Source organism: Ranitomeya variabilis, chromosome 2 (assembly GCF_051348905.1).
Source record: "Ranitomeya variabilis isolate aRanVar5 chromosome 2, aRanVar5.hap1, whole genome shotgun sequence".
Classification (NCBI taxonomy): domain Eukaryota; kingdom Metazoa; phylum Chordata; class Amphibia; order Anura; family Dendrobatidae; genus Ranitomeya; species Ranitomeya variabilis.
Window position 1 is genome coordinate 454,220,036 of NC_135233.1, and position 23,002 is coordinate 454,243,037.

Genomic DNA, 23,002 nt, shown 5'->3' on the forward strand with positions numbered 1-23,002 from the left:
GATTTCCTCACAAGTGGCCTCATTCTCTGTGTGGCCCTGGAAAATCTTGCTATCCAGGGATGGGAGGCTAGTGATGTATCAAAAAATACACTAAGTGCTGCAATCTGTACTTTTAGAGTACTAGGCCGAAGGCCCTTGTCAAATCCGAGTTGCAGGAAATCGAGGATCTTGGGGATATCTGGTTTTGAAGTATCCACATGACCTTCTCCCAGAAAGGAACAATACCGCTTCCAGATCTTGTTGTAAATCGCCGAAGTCACCGGCTTTCTGCTTGCCTGGAGAGTGGTAATGACCTCTTCTGACAGGCCTCTGGATCTTAAGGTTTGCCGTTCAGGATCCAAGCAGATAGGTGCAGAGAGTCTGGATTCTTGTGGAACACCGGACCCTGAAGCAGAAGGTCCTGCCTGTTCGGTAGAAAGACTGGTTCTTCTGTTGACATCCTGGACAGTAGAGAAAACCAGCTTCTTTTTGGCCAGAAGGGAACCACCAGGATTACAGTTGCTCTCTCGTCTCGTATCTTCCTGAGTGTCTTCGATATCAGAGGAAGAGGCGGAAAGGCGTACAGGAGGCCTTCTCCCCAATACTGAGACAAGGCGTCTACTGCTGTGGCTCCATCTAGAGGATTCAGAGAAAAAAATGCTCTGACCTTTGCGTTTGACCTGGCGGCAAAGAGGTCCACCTGAGGTGTGCCCCATTTCTGGCATAGACAGCTGAATACTTCCGGGTTCAGTTCCCACTCTCCGGGATGTACCGACTTTCGGCTCAAGAAATCTGCTAGTTGATTCTTGGTACCTTCCAGGTGAACTGCCGAGATGGATTTGACAGATCTTTCTGCCCACCTGAAAATCTGGTCTGCTAAGTGTTGCAGTGGTGGATGTCTCGGACCTCCCTGGTGTCTCAGAAATGCCACTGCTGTGACATTGTCGGACAGTATTCTCACGTGTCTGTCTCGGACCAATGACTGGGCTTGGCTCAACACTTTCCAGATCGCATACAGCTCTCTGAAATTCGATGATCTTGCCGCAATCTGAGGAGTCCATTCTCCCTGGTAATATGTTCTTCCTATATGACCGCCCCATCCGTATTGACTGGCGTCTGTGGTAACTGTAACACAGGGATCGAGTACCCACGGTACTCCCTCTCTCAGGTTCCTCGGTCTGGTCCACCAGGTTAGGGATCTCTTCACTGACGGAGACACAAACATCTTCCTGTCTAGGGAGCTCTGTTTCCTGTTCCAGGATCCTAGGACTTCTCTTTGCAACTCCCGTGAGTGGAATTGGCTCCATTTCACACAGGGTATGCATGCTGTCATGAAGCCAAGTATCCTCATTGCATCTCTTATGGAGGGGGTACTTCTTCTGAATTGATGGATGTGTCTGATCAAGGCCTCTTGTCTGTCTTCTGGCAAGAAAGAAGTTCTTAGGTTGGAATCCAAGATCACCCCCAAAAATTTTATTCTGGAATTTGGGACCAGGCAGGACTTTTTCCAGTTCACAATCCACCCCAGCTCTTGTAGGATGGAAAGGGTGAAAGTGCAGTCTATCTTGAGGAGTTTCTGTGATTTCGCCATTATCAGGAAGTCGTCCAGGTATGGGACTATGGTCACATTCTGATTCCTCAGATAGGCCACCACTTCCGACATCAGCTTGGTAAAGATCCTGGGCGCTGAAGCAAGCCTGAAGGGGAGACATCTGAACTGAAAGTGATGTACAATCCCCCTGTTCATTATGGCAAACCTCAGGAATTTTTGGTAGGAGAGGTGTATCGGGACATGATAGTATGCATTGCTCAGATCTAGGGTACACATTACCATGTCTTTGTCTATTAGAGGCGTCGTGGATCTTATAGATTCCATCCGGAATCTTTTGTACCGTACCCATTTGTTTAATGGTTTTAAGTTTATAATCGTCCGGGAGTCCCCGGACGGTTTCTTTATTGAAAATAAATGAGAATAATGGCCTTCGCCTCTTTCTGAGATGGGAACTGGCACAATCGCTTCTAATTCTAACAGCTCCTGGATGTTTGTCCACATGGAGGAGTCGGAGAGCGGGCAAGGTCGGGTTACTACAAATCTTTCTGGGGGACTGCCGGAGAATTCTAATTTGTATCCCTGTGCAATTACTTGTAGAATCCAAGGATTCTGGGACACCTTCTGCCAACCCCCTAGAAATTTCTGTAATCGACCTCCCACCTTTATGTCATTTATTTGACTTTGGTGTACCTGTACTAGGGAAGATGGAATCTCTACCTTTTCCACCCTTGGGATAAGACCACCTCCCAGTCTTCCCTTTCCCCTTGTAGTCTGTCCTCTGACCAGGTCGGGACCTACGAAAGGGCTGATATTTTTTGGTATTCTCCTCAGGGAAACCTTTCTTTTTATCTGAGGCCTTTTCTAGAATATCGTCTAGAATTGGCCCAAATACTTTATTTCCCGAGAATGGGATTCCACACAATTTATTTTTTGACTGGAGATCCCCCGACCAGGTTTTAAGCCATATGGCTCTTCTGGCCGCATTAGACAGGGATTCGCTTCTAGCCGCGAACCTTACAGATTCGGCAGAAGCGTCTGCCATAAAGCCTGTTGCGAGTTTGAGCAATGGCAATGATTTAAGGATAACCTCTCTGGAAGTTTTGGCTTTGGGAGGTGATCCTCTAAATCGTCAATCCATAAGTGCATTGACCGGGCTACGGAGGTTGCCGCTATATTGGCCCGTATTATTGCCGCGGAGGACTCCCAAGTTCTCCTTAGCAAACCGTCTGCTTTACGATCCATAGGATCTTTTAATGCGGAAGAGTCCTCAAATGGGATTGAGGTCTTCTTCGCCACCTTTGCTAGTGGGACATCGATCTTGGGTACTTCATCCCACACTTTAATATCCTCAGGGTTGTAGGGCAGACGAAGTCTAAAGTCCCTGGGAATCACTAGCTTCTTCTCCGCTTCCTGCCACTCTTCCAGGATCATGGAACGAATGTGGTTGTTGACGGGGAAGACTTTTGTCACTTGGGCATGTAATCCGCCAAACATCTCGTCCTGGATCGAGGTCTCCTCTGGTGTATCTTGTAACTGCATGGTGTTACGCACAGCATAAAGAAGCTCATCCGTGTCTGTTGCGGAGAAGAGATATCTCTTCCCTCTGCCCACAGATCCGTCTCTTTCTTCCTGGTCAGAATCCCCCGAAACCTCACCCTCGGAAGAGGGGCTAGATTCCCTCGGCCTCTTCCGTGAAGTCTGCGGTTCTGACTGAGTAGCCTGGGGAAGATTCAAGCTTGAGATAGAAGCCTGAACCTCCTGTCGTATCATGGTCCTCATACTGGATAGTAGCGCTGTCTGCTCATCACCCACAATTTTGGATGTGCATGATTTGCACAATGGTTTCCGCCAGTTTTCCGGAAACTTAGTGGAACATATCGGGCATTTATTTTTCCCCGATTTTTTTCTTTCGGCTGTGGGGATGGAAGGCTCAGCCTAGGGTAAAATAGAGACACGTGGCACCGTAAGTAGGAAGCAGGGGGAGGGGTGAGCTTTGTGGTATGGCTTTGCATAGCCCACTCACGTGCCCCTGAAGCTGGTCAGTCCCCTCAGGTCTGGCAGTCTCCTCCATTAGTGACAATTCTACGTATAGCCGAGTGCTCCCTTTGTCAGGATGGCCGGCGGTATACAGACCCCCCTGGTGAGATTATATAGGTTTTACCTGGTTGATCCTGCCCTCCTTACCGCCGCTGCGGTGACCGCGCTGAGCCCCTCACCGAGGCCGGCGCTGCTGCCGGCGTCATCCTCCATGCTGGTCGCACCGGAAGTGACGCGGTCGTCGCGACCGGAAGTGACGCGGCCGCTGGACCCGGAAACCGCGGCCGCACGCTGGAGCCGGCCGCTGCTGGAAGCGGTCGCCGCATACACCTCCCGGCATGCAGGCACCCGGGCCGAGAGCCCCCCGAGGAGGAAGCGGACCGGACCCCAGGAGCAGCGCTACACTGGGGAGGCTGAGGGACCCCCCATGGCAGGTATCAGCCGCAGATATCTTGCGGCGGGGAAGGGAAAGGCTGGGCCCCCCGATCCCCACCATCTGCACAGCACCGTCGGAGGGCGTCTTGCAGTTCCTATCCGCAGTGGGACAGGAAAAACACTGATGGGTGGAGTGGGGAGGGTCCTTTTAACTTGTGGTTCCTGTCCCACTACGGATAAGAAGGACGTCCTCCAATGGTGCTGTCAGGTGGTGGACTGGAAAAATAATCTATTGTGATGTTCACAGCCTCCTTGCAGGCCCAGAAAGAGGGGCCTTTGATGAGGATATCGTCTAGATACGGTAGCACCACAACGCCTCGGGTGTGAAGGATGGCCACGGCGGCCGCCATGACCTTGGTGAATACCCCGGGAGCAGTGGCGAGGCCGAAGGGCAAAGCAACAAATTGGAAGTGTTGTTCCTGAACTGCGAAGCGAAGGAACCTCTGGTGAGAAGGGAAAATTGGAATGTGGAGGTACGCGTCCTGGATGTCTATAGACGCCAGGAACTCGCCTTTTTCCATGGAGGCGATGACAGACCGAAGTGATGACAGAACGAAGCGATTCCATTTGGAACAGTCGTACCCTGACGAACTTGTTCAGCAGTTTTAGGTTCAGTATGGGCCGTACTGTACCATCCTTCTTTGGAATAATGAACAGGTTTTAATAAAAACCTTTAAACCTTTCGCTTTGAGGGACAGGGATAATAACAGCGTCTTCTTTTAGAGAGCTTATGGCCTGGAATAACTGATGCCTTTGCCCTGGGAGGAGAAGACAGGAAAAAGCGATTTGGTGGAAGAGAGAAAAATTCTCTCTTGTGTCCGGAGGACATTAGGTCACGGACCCATTCGTCGTGAACGACCGAGAGCCACGCGTCGCTGAAGGAAAGCAGGCGGCTGCCTACTTTGAGTGTGTCCCCGGATACAACGGAGTCATTGTGTGGGAGAGCTGCCCGGTCTGGACCCCCTGGATCCTGACTGCCTAGGCCTGCCTCTCCATGATGGGGAAGGTTTGTAAGAGGTTTGGGGACCTCTATCCCTACGTTGTGTCCGGCCGGGTCCGGAAGATGTGAAGTAGAGGACCAATTTGAGTTGGAACGAAAAAAATTGGGACTGAGCCTGCTGTCTGTTGCTGGTTCTGAAAGGGTCTCTTGTGGGAGAAATTTACTCTTCCCTCCAGTGGCGTCGGAAATTAATTGATCGAGTTTTTCGCCAAAAAGTCGACCGCTCTGATATGGTAAAGAAGTCAATGACTTTTTGAAAGCAGAATCCGCACACCAGTCCCTGAGCCATAAGGACCTCCGAATGGTGATGGCGTTTGACGCTGCTTGAGAAGCGCAGTCAGAAAATCCCCAGCTCTGGCTAAGTAGCCTCTGTGAGCCCGCTTGGTTCTCTTAAAGGACACAGCATGATCCGTTTTGGATAAAGTTTCCTCATTTAGCTTCAGGGCCTTGTTTACTGACTCAATGACAGTCGAGAGTCTCCTGATAGTGTTGAAATTCCTGATCTATGGACGTGTCAGAATCGTCCTCTGAGCCAGGTTCTCTACTAACCCCAAGGGAGGGAGAGCGAGAAAAGGAACTCTCGGAACCCGATTTCCGGTGATGGTCTGGGGACAAGGCATGAGTCCTTTTCCTGGAAGAGCGAGAGCTCCTTGGTAAGGTACGACCCCTAGTGTACAAGGGGTTTTGATCATCGGAAGCATTGTCCGTAAGAGTGCCCTGGTTAGAGGAAGGGTCTCAGAACGAGTCTAATGCTTTGGCCAGAGATGCCATAGACCGGGTAAGGGAGGTAACCCACTCAGGGGGACTAGGCTCACTTGGTTCGGGATCAGTAACAGATTGTTCTTGAGCAGTCACCGGTTCACAAGCGGAGCATAAAGCAGTATTGTGACCCCGGGGTAGAGATACCTTACAAGAGGTACAAGCAGCAAAAAACAGTGTGGGTTTTCCCAGACTTTTTGTAAGGCTTTGATTGAGACAGTGTAGCCTTGAGGAGATCGCTTACTAGCAGGAGAAGGGTTAAGCTATGTGTCTGCAGCTTACCGAGGTCCTGTGTCTTGAGTCCCCGGGGGAGGTCCGCAATGTGTCCACAGAAATCACTAATCCCTGAAGCTGTGATTCAGAACACTGGAGCAACACTGCAGCATCAGCCTGTGTGGTGTCCAAAGATGGCCGCCAAGATCAGAAGAGAAGGCGCTTCCCGCACAACGAGAAGCGCCAGAGAGACTGGGCAGCGGTAACCGCCGGTGGGCGGAGCCAACGTTCCAGCCTGGACAAGAGAAAAGCCGGGGCTAAATTTTAAGCTTGCGGTCTGCAGCGCCGCGGCCGCTAATTCTGCGGACCGACATGACCCACGCACCCAGGCTTTAAAGGTATATGTGGACCTCATTTATCCCAGGGACCAGGACCCCCCAGCGCCTCGGCCAGCAGGTGTACTCACGGTAGATGCGGTGGGCCGGTGCTCAATCCACCGTCGCCATAGTCAGGGAGGGGGTGAAGAGCTTCTGCCGCCTTCCATCATCCGCTATAACAGTGGTGATGCAGTAGGGGGCTGCACGGACGCCATAAACATCATGTCCGGCTATGCACCTGGCTCCAGGGGAGGTAGATTGAGGGCTACTCCATGTGGTCGCCTGCTATGGAGGGGGGGGGGGGGAGGGAGATAGGAACACGAAGGAACCGACGCCCGTAAAGTGAGCATCCAACGGTGCAGGAAAGGGTACGGGGGAGGGACGCTCCGCATTCTTACCTGTTGATGGCTCGGAGGAGATCGGAACCTAGAAAGGATCCGTCGCCCACATTCGCTCCGTTAAGGGAAAAATAGAATAAAAATAAAAATGGTGGGGTCTGAAAGCCTCGTACAGACACTAAGCAAGAACTGGTTCACTTGGAGCCAGCAGGAGGGTGCATACTGCAGGGGAGGAGCTATTCTTTCTGTATTACTTAGTGTCCTCCTAGTGGCATCAGCATAACACCCATGGTTTTGTGTCCCCCAATGAGGCATAGGAGAAACTGGAATTTAATACCTTGTAAAAAAGATCCCAAAGCTGTCCTGATTATGCCACTTTTTTTTATTTTGCGCTGTGCTGCGCCATTGCAGAGATAATCACATTTTTTCTGGAGCGCAGCATATGAAATCTCTGCTTGCAGTCCAACTCGGCGTGTCTTCTCTGGGGGTGTGTGCTTTCACACCTCCCTCCCAGACGCTGCCAATCACAGCTAAGCACAGCAGCTGATCTAGCAGACGCTGCCTAGCTCTGATTGGCAGCATCTGGGAGGGAGAGGTAAAAGTACATGCGCCCCCCCTGAGAAGACTAAGGCCATGTTCACACTTTGCGGTTTTTACCGCGGCGATTTTGATGCTGCGGGTCCGCAGCAGTTTCCATAGCGTTTCCATTTACATGTAAAGCCTATGGAAACCGCAAACCGCTGTGCACATGCTGCGGGAAAAAACGCGCAGAAACGCAGCGGTTTAAAACCCGCAGCATGTCACTTCTTTGTGCAGAATCGCTGCGATTCTGCACCCATAGGAATGCATTGAACCGCTTACTTCCTGCATGGGGCTGTGCCCACGTTGCGGGAAGTAAGCGGTTAATGTGCGGGTGGTACCCAGGGTGGAGGAGAGGAGACTCTCCTCCAGGCCCTGGGAACCATATTTGGGGTAAAAAAAAGAATAAAAATAAAAAATCATGTTATACTCACCTCTCAGCGCTGCACGTGGACGGCCGGTCAGAGTTGCTGTGCGAACAGGACCTGCGGTGACGTCGCGGTCACATGACCGTGATGACACCCGGGTAACATGACCGTGACGTCACGAAGGTCCTTCTCGGCACAGCATCTTTGGAACCGGAGCGCCGAGGAGATCCGGACATCGGAGAGTGAGTATAACTAATTTTTATTATTTTTAACATTACTATTGATGCTGCATATTGCTGCATATGCAGCATCAATAGTATAGGAGTAATCCCGCAGCGGAAACCGCGGAACAAACCGCAATAAATCTGCAGGGATAACCGCAACGGTTTTGCCCTGCAGATTTATCAATTCCGCTGCGGGAGAACCCGCAGAGGGACGCCGCAAAGTGTGAACGTGGCCTAAAACTCCCAGTTGGACTGCAAGCAGAGATTTCACAATGAATTCCAGAACAAATGTGAAACGCTCTACAATGGTGCAACACAGCACATAACTGAAAATAATGGCAAAATCAATGGAGTTCAGTTATTTTTTACACGGTATTTCACTCAATTTTTAGCAAGTGACAGGTCCTCAGTCTATGGACACCTTTGACATAGAATTTTGTTTTTACAGGTTATTGGATTAACTTTAGATCATAAAATTGCATTTAAGCTTCAGTCTGCAATCTTCATTCCTTAATTCACTTTTAACCTCTCCCTAATTTTAAAGCCAGATTCATGTTAGGCGTGCCTGTAATCGGGGTTCCAACGGTCTTCATCTACTCAGATCAGCACAGCTTCTACCCTGCCTTAAATACCTCTTCATGTGCTTTCAGCCATATCTATAGCCTGATTTCTCTGCCCTCCCCGAGACATTACATGCTTTCTTCGCTACGCACACTATACATTTTTGTACATTTCACTCACTTTAAGACTGGTGTCACCCTTGCGAATGCGATGCGAGAAATACATGCAGCCGCACACTCCGGTCCCAAGTGCCGGGTATTGATGCTGGAGACTCACGCAAGTTTCTCGCATTGTACTCGCAAATGTGATACCGGCCTAAGAGAAAGAATGAGGGGGAGGTGGTGGAAAGCCATGAGAACCAGGAACGCTAACGAATTTCTAGCTCGTATATGGTCTTCCAGCTAGGACAAAGTCAAGGCAGCCGCCAATTATTGCCAATTGGCAGTAGTGGCCACTTGACTTCTCAAGCGAGAAGACAGGTGAGGAAAATAGGCAGTATTCTAGAGAACTGGCGGTGATCTGGTAAACAAATGTTTTAAGGTTTTTGTTTTTTTCAAGATAGACCAAAAGAAAATGTAACCAATCTTAATGAACTTACTTATAATCAGCCGGTGGTTTGAAGTCTGGGTTTAACCCAACCATCTCGGTAATGAGGTTGTGTCGCTCCTCTTCCAGCTTCTTACGTGTCCTGAACTCTCGTGTGTTAAGACGTTTCCCTTCGCTATTATAAATGGGTTCAGGAGATGGCGACCTGCACGGAGCGAGCAAAAACAACAAGGGATCAAAACAAAAAAGAATAAAAATAAAAATGCCATAAAGCACAAAATATCCAAAGAAAGGCATAACGATTCTTCAACACTGCACAGGTAAAATACATTTCCAATATTGCAGAGGTGCCACGATCCTCCGTGGCACGCTACATTGTCAACAGCAGATATATTGGGAATACTCCATAAATAATGTAGTGATTTAAAACACCACCTAAAACCAATTAAGTGTATTTTTACATTCTAAGTTTATGGGGTCTATTAAAAGAAAAAGAAAAATGGAAAGGCTTCAAATGCTGTATCCACATCCGCTGCACAACAGAATATATTGCTAATTTCCTGGGAAAACAGTCAGTTATTGGCTCTATTACTGGAGTCTCTGCCTTCTATTAACATGACCACTGGAGACATCCCAGGTCAAAACTGGGAGCATTTGGGGTAAGGAAACTGGCAGACTTCTTCATCAAGGTCCTACCATTTCCATCACTCTTAAGAAATTATTTTATTTGTATTAGAAATTGTGACAATCAACAAACGGTGATATTTTATAGGCAGATGATCCCATGGCACCTGCTAGGTTTTCATACAATCAGACACTGATCAGCAGGAAAGGGATAAAAAACGCTTGGGGGAAAAAAAAAAAAAAAGAAAAAAATCACTATTGACTAAAGAGAAAGTCTGCAGGTTAAATCTGTAAATATGGTTAAATATTCAGCCGAAAATGCAAATTATTTGAGGGCTGCTTTGAGAAAAAAAAAAAAAAATCATTAGAGTCATTAATTCATATCTGCTCACAAACCTTTTTATGTTGGGCCCAATGTTTTAGAACCTGTTTAAAAAGTGCAAAGGCTGTTAACCATTAAGACAAGAGTTGACCTCTTTAATACCCGCTTTTTTTTTTTTTTTTTAATAAACAAAACCAATGGAGAGTGAAGTAGGAGCCGAGAAGAACAGGGTAGCTTAAAGGAAAGGAGTCACCAAGTTATTGCTACCCCATCTGAAAGCAGCATGACGTAGGGGCGGAGACCATGACTCCGGGGATGGATCACTAAGGGTACGTGTCCACGTTCAGGATGGCCGGCGGTTTGAACGGGGCGGCAAACCCGCTCCGCCTCCTTCTGTGACGCGATGATGCCGGATGTATTCATTGCACACATCCAGCATAATCGCACCCCACACATAGGGCTCTGTGTTTTACCTTGCGGCGGCGCAGAGTCGCAGCAAGGTATACGGACATGCTGCAATCTTAAAAGACGCGCCGCATGTCCGGAATCGCAGGGCCGCCGGGTGCGTGTTACCACGCATAGTGGAGACGGGATTTCATAAAATCCCCTCCACTATGCAGTAACATCTGGACGCTGCGTGTTTGACGCTGCGGCTCTGCGCAGCGTCAAACACGCAGCGTTTCCTGAACGTGGAAACATACCCTTACTTAGCTTTTTGCTGCCGTTTTGATACATTTTTTTGCTTTCTCTGTTGCAGATCTACAAGTTCTCGGAATGCTGAGCTCAGTATAGCCCCGCCCACACAGCTGATTGGCACAGTGCATACAGGAAGCTGCCAATCAGTGGTGGGGGCGTGGCTGGACTACCAGGCAGCAAGTTTTCTTGTCTTGTGAAAATCTCCAGCTGATAAAACACTAATTTTATCAATACTATGGTAAGCAGCTTAGTTACATTACTAGCTTACATTATGCTCTTCTCAGATTAGGTGGCAAAACCTTTGTGACAGATTTCCATTTAAAGTGGTATAAACAAACCAGCTGTATATGGATTACTTTCTCTATAAAACGTTCCAACTAATGATAAGAGACCGTGAAAAGAAAAGGCTACTGAACACAAGAAATTGGGCTAGGGGGAGAAAAAATAAAGAAAATGGTTACTGGTTAAGGTGTTGAATGCATAAATGACTGGCAGTGATCTACCGCAACATCTGGACAGGACAACGGATGCTGAGATATTGGGTAATGGCAGTAATGAGCTTCAATAAATTCTCGAGTCATGGGGCTAACATGCAAGACCCTAAATTAGCCAATGTTTTCTATTAATTATACTAAGGTGTGAACCCAACGATGAGCGGTTTGTGAAGACCTTTCCATTACGGTGAAGGAATCTAACAAGGCTTAGAAGACACGTAGACATTATGTGAATGTAAAAGATGAATGTTCGTACGCTAGCCTACATGAAAATCTTAACATGCGGATTAAACCATCAGAAACTAAAGTTGTAAGAAGTCGGATTACTAGTCTAGCAGCATAAAAGGAACGCTACGGGCAAAACTGATAGTGTTAAGTCTAGAGTACAAGCTGAACGAGGAGAGCATGACAGGCATCCAAAGAGCGCTGCCGAGAATCCACCGCCCCCTCGGGCCATGTACGCCGCATAACCATGTACAAGTTTGGCCTGTAGTGCTTTTATTCAGTACTCGCCCATAGATTTTTCTGCCTTTTAACAGTATCGAACAGTTTAATCAAAGCTGCTTAAGAGTGACAAGACAGAAAATGTGCCAAGGGTCAAAAAAACAGACCAGGCAACAATCGATGAAAAAAAACAAACTGTCAAACTTTTGGACATAAATAACTCAGTTAGTGGAAATCTGCTTGCTCTCCAGAACAATTTAGATTAATAGGCCCTTGTGCACACTTCTAATCATAGCGTTTGTAGTTAAACAGGGTTTATTGCCCTTTTAGACTTTTTTTCTTTACCTAAGTGCACGTATCTTAGGGATAAAAATACATTTTGCAATTGGGTTTCATTAAAAATGCTGCCTTATCTGGCCTTTTGCATTGCTGATTGCAGAATGAGTTTGTGAGTGAGCTTGTTTGGACAGTCTGTAACTCATCTTTCTGAGCACCTTAGTTGGTTTGGGACCACAGTAAAAATTAAGCTCAACTTCCTACTTTCAAGTAACTCCGTGCTTAACTCCAGTCCTTAAGACCCACCAACAGGCCAAGTTTTCAGGATTTCCATAGGTGATGGGAGTTAATGCTGAAGCAGGTGATGAAATTATCACCTGTGAAATACTAAGATCCTGAAAACTTGACCTGATGGTGGGTCTTGAGGACCAGAGTTGAGAAACACTGAAGTATCTGGTCATAAATCAGTAGAGGACAGTGCGTATATATTCAGAAAACGTGCAGGAAAAAAGCCTGCAAATACCAAACTGACTATTCAAACCCAATTGCAAAAGACTGCTATTAAAGTCAGAGGAACGCAGCAGCCATCAGATGTGTATAGGCTCCTCTCGACTGAAATGCAATGATGGGGTTCATTCTGCGCTGCCGGTGGTCAGAGGCTGAAGTGGAGAACAATAGCCAAGAATGCGGTTTGTCAACACGTTTTGAAGTTTCAAACTTCAAGTCAAACCTGTGTCAAATTGCGGTTCGTCCCAATGAAGTTTGGAACTTCGAAACGCGCTGACAAATATACTGCTTTCCTGGACACCTTTGACTTCCATCTCTGACCACCGGTTGCGCAGATTTAAAGGGCCACTGTCACCCCCCCCCCAGCCGTTATAAACTAAAAGCCACCTTGTGCAGCAGTAATGCTGCAGTCTAACAAGGTGGCTCTTTTAGTTTTTGATTCATTTATTACCTCAATAAAGCGTTTTAAAAATTGGCCACAAATACCAGATATTGTACCTGGAGGCGGTCCGAATCGTCCTCTATCAATCTCCCAACTGCCGTCACTCTTCTCTTCAGGGGGCGATGGTCGCCGCCCCCTGCGCGCTGTTGCTTCTTAAATCCAGCGCCTGCGCTGTGCGTGCCTGCCTGGGGCAGGCGCAGTCTTCATTGTCAGTCACAGCTCAGATGCCGGGTGCCTGACTGCGCCTGTGCGCGCAGTGCGCCCACCCTGTTCCTGAATCCCCACCCCGCACTGTGTTATTCATTATGCACAGTGCGGGGCTGGGGTTCCTGGGCATGCGCACTGCGCTTGTCAGACGCTCCCCCGGTCCCCAGCGTTGTTCTTTGTGGCTGTTCAAAACGTCGGCAATGAAACCTGTATATTCCGGCAATGCTGGAAGGCGGGGGACCGGGGGAGCATCTGACAAGCGCAGTGCGCATGCCCAGGAACCCCAGCCCCGCACTGTGCATAATGAATAACACAGTGTGGGCCCCAGGCAGGCACGCACAGCGCAGGCGCCGGATTTAAGAAGCAACAGCGCGCAGGGGGCGGCGACCATCGCCCCCTGAAGAGAAGAGTGACGGCAGTTGGGAGATTGATAGAGGACGATTCGGACCGCCTCCAGGTACAATATCTGGTATTTGTGGCCAATTTTTAAAACGCTTTATTGAGGTAATAAATGAATCAAAAACTAAAAGAGCCACCTTGTCAGACTGCAGCATTACTGCTGCACAAGGTGGCTCTTTTAGTTTATAACGGCTGGGGGGGGGGGGGGGGTGACAGTGGCCCTTTAAAGGGAATCTGTTACCTCATTTTTGGCCTATAACCTGCGGCCACCAGCATCAGGGGCTTATCTACAGCATTCTGTAATGCTGTAGATAAGCCCCGATGTATCCTGAAAGATGAGAAAAAGAGGTTAGATTATACTTACCCAGGCGCGGTCCGGGGACTCCCACCTTCATGCGATGACGCCCTCTTTTTTTCCTTCTGTCGCGGCTCCGGCGCAGGTGTAGTTTATCTGCCCTGTTGACCGCAGAGTAAAGTACTGCAGTGCGCAGGCGCCGGGAAAGATCAGAGAGGCCCAACACCTGCGCACTGCAGTACTTTGCTCTGCCCTCAACAGGGCAGAGATTAACACCTGCGCCGGAGCCGCGACAGAAGGAAGAAAAGAAGAGGACATCATCGCATGAAGATGGGAGGCCCCGGACCCAGACGCACATCAGACCCGAACCGCCCCTGGGTGAGTATAATCTAACCTTTTTTTCTTATCTTTCAGGTTACATCGGGGGCTTATCTACAGCATTACAGAATGCTGTAAATAAGACCCTAATGGTGGTGGCCGCAGCTTATAGGCGAAAAATTAGGTGACAGATTCCCTCTAACCCTATCATTCCATTTCAGTTTCTAGCCTAGTTGTGTGTCTGCACCCTTTTAGTGGTTGACGTCACACCACCATACCAGGCGAGTACCATTGCCATTGATTCCCGATTGTCGCGCGGATAAATCCCCATGGTATTTATTGTTATTCCAGTTTGTCTACCTTCTAGGCTCCTCTCGACTCTTTCCCAAGAGGATGTCAATGAAGAGAAGGGTTAGGCAGTATGGATCTACACGCCTGGTCCTCTGTTGTCAGGGGAGATAAGATGCCTACACCTATATGCTGATATCGGATTGCTTGTTACAGACCCCAAATCTCCTTGCTACAGAGGAAGAGACTGGGGTCTGCAGTGCCCCTATAAAAGAGCCTTGCCATATGAATAGGACAGAGGAACTAGTGACGTTGACCTCGTCCTCTCTGAGGTTATTTACACGTTGTTTCGCTGGGACATTGCACGGCCTTATTCCGGTTTGGGCTCCCCTAAGGAGAAAGCTTACCACTTGGACCCAAGTATGAATCTGTAGAAGACCAGTCCACTTTGACCATGTTGCACTTGAAAAAAACAGAAAACTTGTCTATACAAATGTCCGATTGGAAACAGCGGTTGGCTAAATGGTTCTGAAAGGGAACCAGTCACGTTAAAATTGGTATCTGACCTGCAGGAAGGCAGAGGAGGAGCTGGTCAGATAGATTGAAATCCATGGTGTTTGCATGTAGGAGTCCAGTGGGTGGTCTTATTCAGTGATTGACAGTCAACCCTATGACTGCACGCAGACAGCTGTAAATCACTCAGTAGGACCACCCACTGGACTCTTATGCATAGAGAAGCCAGGGATTTCAATGAATAAAACAAGTTACATTGAATCTGTTCCAGCAAACCTATAATTCTTCTGCTCAGCTTCTATAACATGGAGGTCTACAGATCATGTGACAGGTTCCCTTTAAAGGTGAGTTATTGCAGCAAAAATTGGTTTAAAAGCGGTTGTCCCCTACTCTGACAACTTTTCCAAAACAGCATGTTCACTCCTGTAAAATATAACGTATACTCGCCTCTGGTGCCTTCCGACGGATCAGACATCAAGAGGAAGTCCGCTGCTCTCACTCCCTTTCTAAGCCCGATACGTCCAAAGACTGGAGAGTGAAGCCAGTACTGAGTGGGAGCAGGGATCACGTGACAATGCTACAGTACGTGAGCCCTGAGAGTGCAGACACCGCTGGAACGGTGACGGCCCCGGAGGAGGGGTTATTTTTTTTTTTTTTTTTTTTACAAAGGCAAACGTACTGAGTGAAAAGGCAATGTTCCAATAATGGACAACCCCTTTAAAATGCAAGGAAGAGCCTTGCATTTTGTGGTAGGGTACTGAAGGATGGCAAACGTTTATTGTGGTCTGACCAATCAACCGTATCACATGATACTTTAATAAATTTGACTACACAAAGCCCATGATGCCCAATATTTGTGCAGAACCTGAACAAGTAGCTGATGAAGAATGTTACCGATTAGATCATTGGGCATGCACAATGTTGTGAATAGGTTATGGGACCCACTGATGTCTTGAAAGTAATCTGTCAACACAAAATGACTGTCCAAACCAAGAACAGACACTTGGCACTGACAAGTAGTTCAGGGTACCTTCCCAATTACTATTTCTCCATCCATTCCTGCCCCTGAAGAGCTGGCAGTCAGGAAGTGGAGGAAGAGATAGATGCAAAACAAGTAAATGGGAAGATGCCCTGAATGGCTCAGCCCAGTCAAGAGTGCACCGCGAGCCTGAGCTTGGTTTGAACAGTCAATCTGTGCTGACTAACTCATAGCACTGCTCATTTCTGCATGAATTCTGCTACATGGGTACATCAGCGGTTTATAGACTATTAAAGTACTACTGAGCAGCAGATTGCTGACAATAGTGAATAGTGAGATTTAATCTAAATTGCAGATATTTAAAAAAAAAAAAAAAAAACTAAATGAACAATTCTTGTTTTATGCAAGTTACTTTTTTTATGAAGACATGCCATTTTTCCACAATGTATTAAAATTTCCTTTATTCTGCACTTAGTTGGACCTGATGGGTGCTGGATTCTCATGAAACATTTGGGACAACCATAGAAAGGTAAAAAACCATCTTGGCAGGTTACAGTGCTGGAATCATGTACTGTATCATCAGAAATCCTCATTAAAAGGAATCCATGTACTTACATGTACTTTGTTTTCAATAAGTCTCACCATTTCCATGAGGCATTTTGAAGACAATCAGCAAATAAAAAAATAATAATTGTGTCTTGCTATCCCGGGTACACAGCTTAAAGTAAATTGGTCACCATGAAAATGCAGTCCATTCTGCAGGCACAATGTGATAGATCGCTTTCTGGGGTTTTCAGTCCAGTGGGTGATCCTAACAGTGACTGACCACTATGTACATAGAAACAACTGTGAGTCAATGATCGGATCGCCAACAGGACCAAACATCCCACAAAACAGGTTAAATGAAGAAAAAAAAAAAATGGAGGATACTGAAAACTATACATTTATTAAGCTCACGCTACTCTATAAACAATGTGCCTGCAGACTGGACTGCATTTTTATGATGACGAGTTCCATTTAAAACCAGGGCTGTGGAGTCGGAGTCCATTTTGGTGGAGTCGGAGTCCTGGAAATTGAGTCGTCAGAGGTTTGGCTTACCGACTCCACAGCCCTGTGTAAAACAGAATCTGTCAAATTGATTCATACCGCCCAAACCATGGGCAGAATAAATCAGAGCCTGCCTATGCGATTACAGACATGTCTGCTTTTCTCCAGTGTTCCAGAAAAGAGTTTGAAAAGACAGCCGGGGACTATAGAGTGCCATGTGACCAGCCTGGCTTTTCCTTGCTTTGCGCCAGGTGATTCACAAGTCTCTCCCTACACAAAGGGAAATCTCAATCACTTGGAGGGAAGCAAGGAGCAACGCTGGACTCGTCACATTTCTCTAAAGACCCCAGAAGGCTTCTCAAACTATTTTATGAATTGCTAGAGTGTTTCAGAGAATACCTGGCTGTAATAATACACTCAGGCGGATTCATGGTGCCCGCTGTTTGCAGGACTGTGGAGTCGTAGCCCATTTTGGTGGAGTCGGAGTCGTGGAAATTGAGGAGTAAGAGTCGGAGGTTTGGCTTAAAGACTCCACCGCCCTGGCAGGGCTGCGGAGTCGGAGTCGTGGTGTCCATTTTGGTGGAGTCGGAGTAATGGAAATTGAGGAGTCAGAGGTTTGGCTTACCGACTCCACAGCCATGGTTGTTTAGGCAGCATGATTTGATTGACAGGTTTCCCTTTAACAGGGACTTTTTTACAACGAGCCCTTTGGTCGCAAAACAGGAGTTTTGCTCAGTGTTTTTGCAAACACATTGGGATGATAAGTTTGCAAGGACAGCGAGACAATATTCCTCTATGGTTGGGCAGACTTACCACGTTTTATTCTCTGGACTACAAAGTGAAATCTGAGGAAAAATCGGCAGCATAAATTGACAGATCTAGATGTCCATTCTGCAGCGCTGATCCATTTGCACTGCACATTTTCTACGCAACGTGTGAAAGCTTGTGTAACATCTTGTCTACTATCCTGGTACTGGGACACGGCAGACAAGACAATTACCACATTTCCAACCCCAAAGCGAAAATACCATAGGTTACTTATGGAGGAATTAACCTTAACGTTATCAGGCTCTGTGCACACTTAGTTTTTAATTTTTACTATGACTATTCAACAGAAATGTAACATTTCCATGTTTGGAGAGCGCAAGATAATTCCACTAAGTGAAAAAAAAATGGAAACCCTGCTCACAAGCCATAGATCACAAACTATACAGATTACTATATTAACAAGCCCAAGAGAAGAAGAAACGGTTACTGTCAGGTGACAAGCGAGCGGAGGGGGTATCCCAACCTGTCTTCTGGGTTAGGGGGTATTCCCAGGTCTCCCGTGCGAAGCTTGCGAGTCAGATCCTCAATTTGTAGTTGAACTGGAAGAAAGCAGGTTAGAAAACAAAAGGAACGGGAGAAAATGGTTACAAAACCCAAAAAGGAGAAAAATCAAACCCATAACATTTCGATTCAATACAAGTTATGACCGGAAAAGAATGTGTTAAAAGTTGACAAATCTCATACATGGCTGTCAATTGGTTAGGGTTATTTTACCTGTTTCACACATTTAACCATAAACAGGAATTCTCAACAGGATTGTTTTATTTATTTTTTACCCCAATAGAACTAAAATTTGGTTAGTTACGCCCCAGGAAATAAAGGGGCTGTCAAATAAGATCCATAACGAAAGACTATGCAATATAACATCTAGTGTAAGAGCAATCCAGACATCGCTACAATTTAATTAAAACATTAGGTATTACTAACGTTATTAATAAGCAAATTGTAAGAATACCAACACCAGAAAATGTAATCATTATCAGCCGGTAGCAGAGTAAGGGCCCGTCCTTCACACCAGCGGATACTTGGTCGATGCGCTGCCTGTGCGCTCAACAGACGGCACAAAACCAAGAGGCCCGCGCACATCATCTGGACAGATGGTAGGTGAGACAAGAGACTCATCTTGCACTGGTCCGCTATACTGGTATGACCAGTATGGGTAATGCCTTGTAAATCCGGCAAAACGTGCCTATACAGGAGATATTGGCCGAGCAAGTTCTCTCCCAAACATTAGGCTCGGCCAAGCATTTGCTCCATAGTTGGCTCCTTCATCAGTCAATCATCTTCTGGGAGAACGAAAAAACGTGTGATGTGAAACTTTAAATTCCGACGTTATCTATCGGGTGAGGAGTTTGGAGACAGTCATGCTCAGCTAGCCACATCCAATGTTATTCTAGTGTGTACAGGATGCTAAAGGATAGGTGATATCACCAGTTTGGTGGGGGTCGGACTGCTTAGTGCTCTGCCAATCACCAGAGTTGAGCAAATTTTTCAAAATTTGGTTGCGATTACGATCTGAGGCAAATATTGTATTTGCAATATTGGCCAATCACAGACAAACGTCACTGGAGTCAATGTGAGTAGAAATGACCGAATATGTTCGGAATCGATAGACACAAATTCGGGATGAATAGGGTACCAATATGGCACGAATATGGCAAATTCAGCTCGGCGACCGATTCCAAACATATTCGCTCAACTCTAGTCCATTACCGGTCACTTTGTCTCCACCAGAATTGAGCAGCAGCGCTCATGCTAAACTGCGGCTAATGTCCATCTCCAAGATCCGATCAATATATAGCTGATGTAATATTAGCAAATGCCTCCAATTAGAAATGTAGTTTAGTTATGTCACGTACCCCATATGTAGGGCATTACAGTAGCGTTAGGCAACCATGGTTATGACCATTCACAACTGTCACTATGCGAGTATGGATATCTAAGTTACTGCAATGCCCTGCACATGGGTTAAGCGACATGGCTAAAAAGAAGAGCGATACTACATTTCTAACTGGAGGTATTTACCAATATTAAAACACCTACCACATATGGGGATAGGATCTTTGACATGGGAATACTCATTAAATTATGAGACTGCAAAAGGAAGTAAAATTGTTCTCACTCACTCCAATAGTGAATGAGTGACGGCGGTCAAGCATGCCCCTTTTCGGTGGGCATATTGCGCGGTGAAGTTCTGATCGGTCAGAACTTCACAAGTCTCCTGTGAATGGGTAGAACTTCTTGCAACCGGATTACCATAAGTCTAAATTCAGCTGCATCTGAATAAGACGACCTTTCAAGGCTCAAACCAAGTAGCCTCCTACAATAGCGGCTGCTCCACTGATTCGGGAACGTTTTTTTTTTTTATTCTGTGTCTTCGTGCTTTAATGTTATGCTTTCCCCCCGGTAATTAAGATGCACATTTTCCATTAACATGGCCATATATCGCCAAACTTCTGTGGGTGACTGCATTTTCCTACTCTGACCAATCAAAACCACATCCACAGTAGTTTTGCGGTATAAACCCTGGTGGTTAAAGGGAACATTTGCATCTTTATATCTGGGTTACATACATATTTTTGGAATGGAGGAGCACAGAAAAAAAACAAAACTGATCCAGAACTGGCAGAGCATCGCCAATTGGAGGGGTTCTCTGCTTGAATTAAAAAAAAAAAAAAAAAAAAAAAAAAAAATGCAATGAAAGGTTGTTTTGGGGTATTATCCTGAAGGGGTTCAATGATGATTCAAGCACAGTTCTCTCAAACAGCTGCAGTGCTACAGACTAAAATGTGAAAAAATAGACAAAAATTAAAATGATGGCTACAGAACAAAGTCAGCCTCAAATGCCAGAGCGAAAACTGAAAGACTTCAAGATGTTGTTGCTTTCTTACCTACACATTCAATACATACTTGTACTGAGCAGCATGAAGTAGGAGGGCAGAAATATAATTTCCGGTGATGCGTCACTTAGTGGACGACTTGCTTGTGGTTTTGAGAAAATCCCGGTTTTCTCTGCTGCTAATCTACCAGTTCTCTGAATCATGAGCCCGGTATAACCCCGCCCACACAGCTGATTGGCAGCTTTGTGTACACTGTGCATAGGCAGAAAGCTGCCAATCAGTGGTGTTGGCGGGGTTATACAGAGATTATGAACATGGAGGACTACAAAGCAGCAAGTTTGTTATCTCTGAAATTTCGATTTATAAAAACACTTAAAAGAACTACAGCAAGAAACCCAGTGACATCATTGGCATCAGGGTCTCTATACCTACATTATGCTGCTCTCAGGTGAGATAGCAAAAACCTGGTGATAGAGCTGCTTTTCTGATTAGCAGTTACAATTTGTTGGGTCTGGCACAACAGAACAAAGCACTTCGAGCTCAAACCTCAGAGGCATCCAATGCTCCAATACGGAATAAGGATAGGGGTGTTCCTGGGGTGACTAGCTTAAAAGCTGTAATCCAACAAAAAGTAAAATTAAAACAATCTCAAGAGCAATAAAGGGCACACGACTTCTCTAGGCAAAGATGTAAATCCAACCTAAACAACGAAGAGCATAGTATTTCAAAGTGCGATTGTGGCTTCTTACACAACCACTTGCAAAAGTTTAAGGGTCAAAAAAAAAAAACACATTTAAAATCTACTGACTTTAAAACTCGAGAAGGAAAAGCTGAACCCGAAGTGAGCAGATCACTGTGCAAACTTCATTTCTAAAAAGATTTGTTTTCAGATGACAACCTCTAAGGCTGTGTGGAATAAGGCTTCCCCCCATGAAGAGGCTTTGTCTCATTTTTGTTCAGGAGCACAGGTCTCCCACTTCCTGCTTGGAATGGGTCAGTGTGCTCCTGATGACTGACTGTTCAAATCAAAGACATGGTTGAGCTGCTGGCTCAAAATATCCACTCTCCCATACTGCGAGCAGAGGCAGCTTTGCTTCATCTGAGGATCTCAGGGTGACTAAAGCAGGCCAGATCCATTCAGCTCTAGAGAATCACTTGCAGGTATTAAAAGGAGATGTCCACTACTAGGACAACCCCTTCTCAATCTGAGTGTTTGCCCCCATTAATATAAGAACCCTGACCCTCACTCTCCTTCAATGCTGTGCCTCGCTCTGCTGAATCTCACGTGTGGTTGTTGTGGTGCAAGAGCCCAATCAGCGCCGGCCTTGCCGCCCCCGCCTTTGGGGCATAAGTATTCAATAGGTAGTGAACGGCCAGCCGCAGCGCTAACTTCCTCTTCATTACTTATGCGTCCACAAGCAGGGGGCAGCGCTGATTGAGCACTGGGCTTTTACGACGCAACAACCTCACGTGAGCTTCGGCAGAGCAAGTCTAGTCCTGCTGGAGGGGAGTATAAGGGATTTTATGTATGCGAGGGGAACGCTTAGGCTATGTGCAACATGATCTGGATTTGCTGTGGATCCGCAGCGGATTTTTCCACGCAGAAGCGCTGCAGATCCGCACTGTGATGTACAGTACAATGTTATTCAATGGGAAAAAAAAAAAAGCTGTGCAGATGGTGTGGAAAAATCAGTGCGGAATTGCTGCGGATTTCAAAGAAGTGCATGTCACTTTTGTGCGGATCTGTAGCGCTTCTGCACCCCTCTATGATAGAAATCCGCAGTGGCCAAATCCACATCAATTCCGCACAAAATCCGCGGTTGCGGATTCTGCCAGGAGATGCTGATTTTGTGCAGAAAATTCTGCACCTCTTTTCCTACGTGTGCACATAGCCTTAGATTGAGAAGGCTTTGGCCTAGTAGCAGACAACTCTTGCAATCTCAGACTGCGGAATTGTTGAGAATGGAGAGGAATTTTAGTAAACAGTAAATTATAAAGTTGCTTGTTTTGCCAAACTTACTCATTTAAAAAGAGAAGACAACCCCTATAAAGTCTAAAGGGAAGAGCAGCAGCTAAGAGAAGGTCTTGCTCTGATCCATAACATTAGTTAGTACATGGCTGGCAATTCACTTGACGGCTACTTGCATGGTACCTTTACTACACAGAAATGTCTGTTTAATGTATCCAGAGGTTTAGTTAATTATCAAATTATAGCAATATATGATAACCGTTCTGGTGTTGGATTCTAGTTTAAAATGACATTTGCCTTCATATTCTCATTGACCAACTTCAATAATAGTACGGTACATTAAACTTGTGTGCTGTCAAACGATCAAGAAATTACAAGGTATCACTTTATATATATATATATAAAAAAAGCACAACAACATTTGGTTACTAAAACAAAACCTGTTCGTGAATAGGATTATGTTTATGAGAATATCTGAAAACTAAACACTAACATAATTGTAATATAAAGTTTAACACTTTGAAAACCGATCAAGGTGAAAGAGGA

General features: G+C 46.3%; 1 protein-coding gene across 4 annotated transcripts in view; it reads right to left on the bottom strand.

Annotated features, from left to right (window-relative positions):
* The window catches only part of SF1 (splicing factor 1), a 41,867-nt gene that overhangs the window by 11,963 nt on the left and 6,902 nt on the right, over window positions 1-23,002 (bottom strand). For 2 of the 4 annotated variants that reach the window (XM_077287328.1, XM_077287327.1), the window contains exons 3-4: window positions 18,111-18,186; window positions 9,021-9,173 (exon numbers count right to left, since the gene is read on the bottom strand). In XM_077287328.1, coding sequence (XP_077143443.1) covers window positions 9,021-9,173; window positions 18,111-18,186 — 229 coding nt within the window. The remainder of the gene's footprint in view (window positions 1-9,020; window positions 9,174-18,110; window positions 18,187-23,002) is intronic. The other 2 variants (XM_077287330.1, XM_077287329.1) reach the window with 1 other exon arrangement.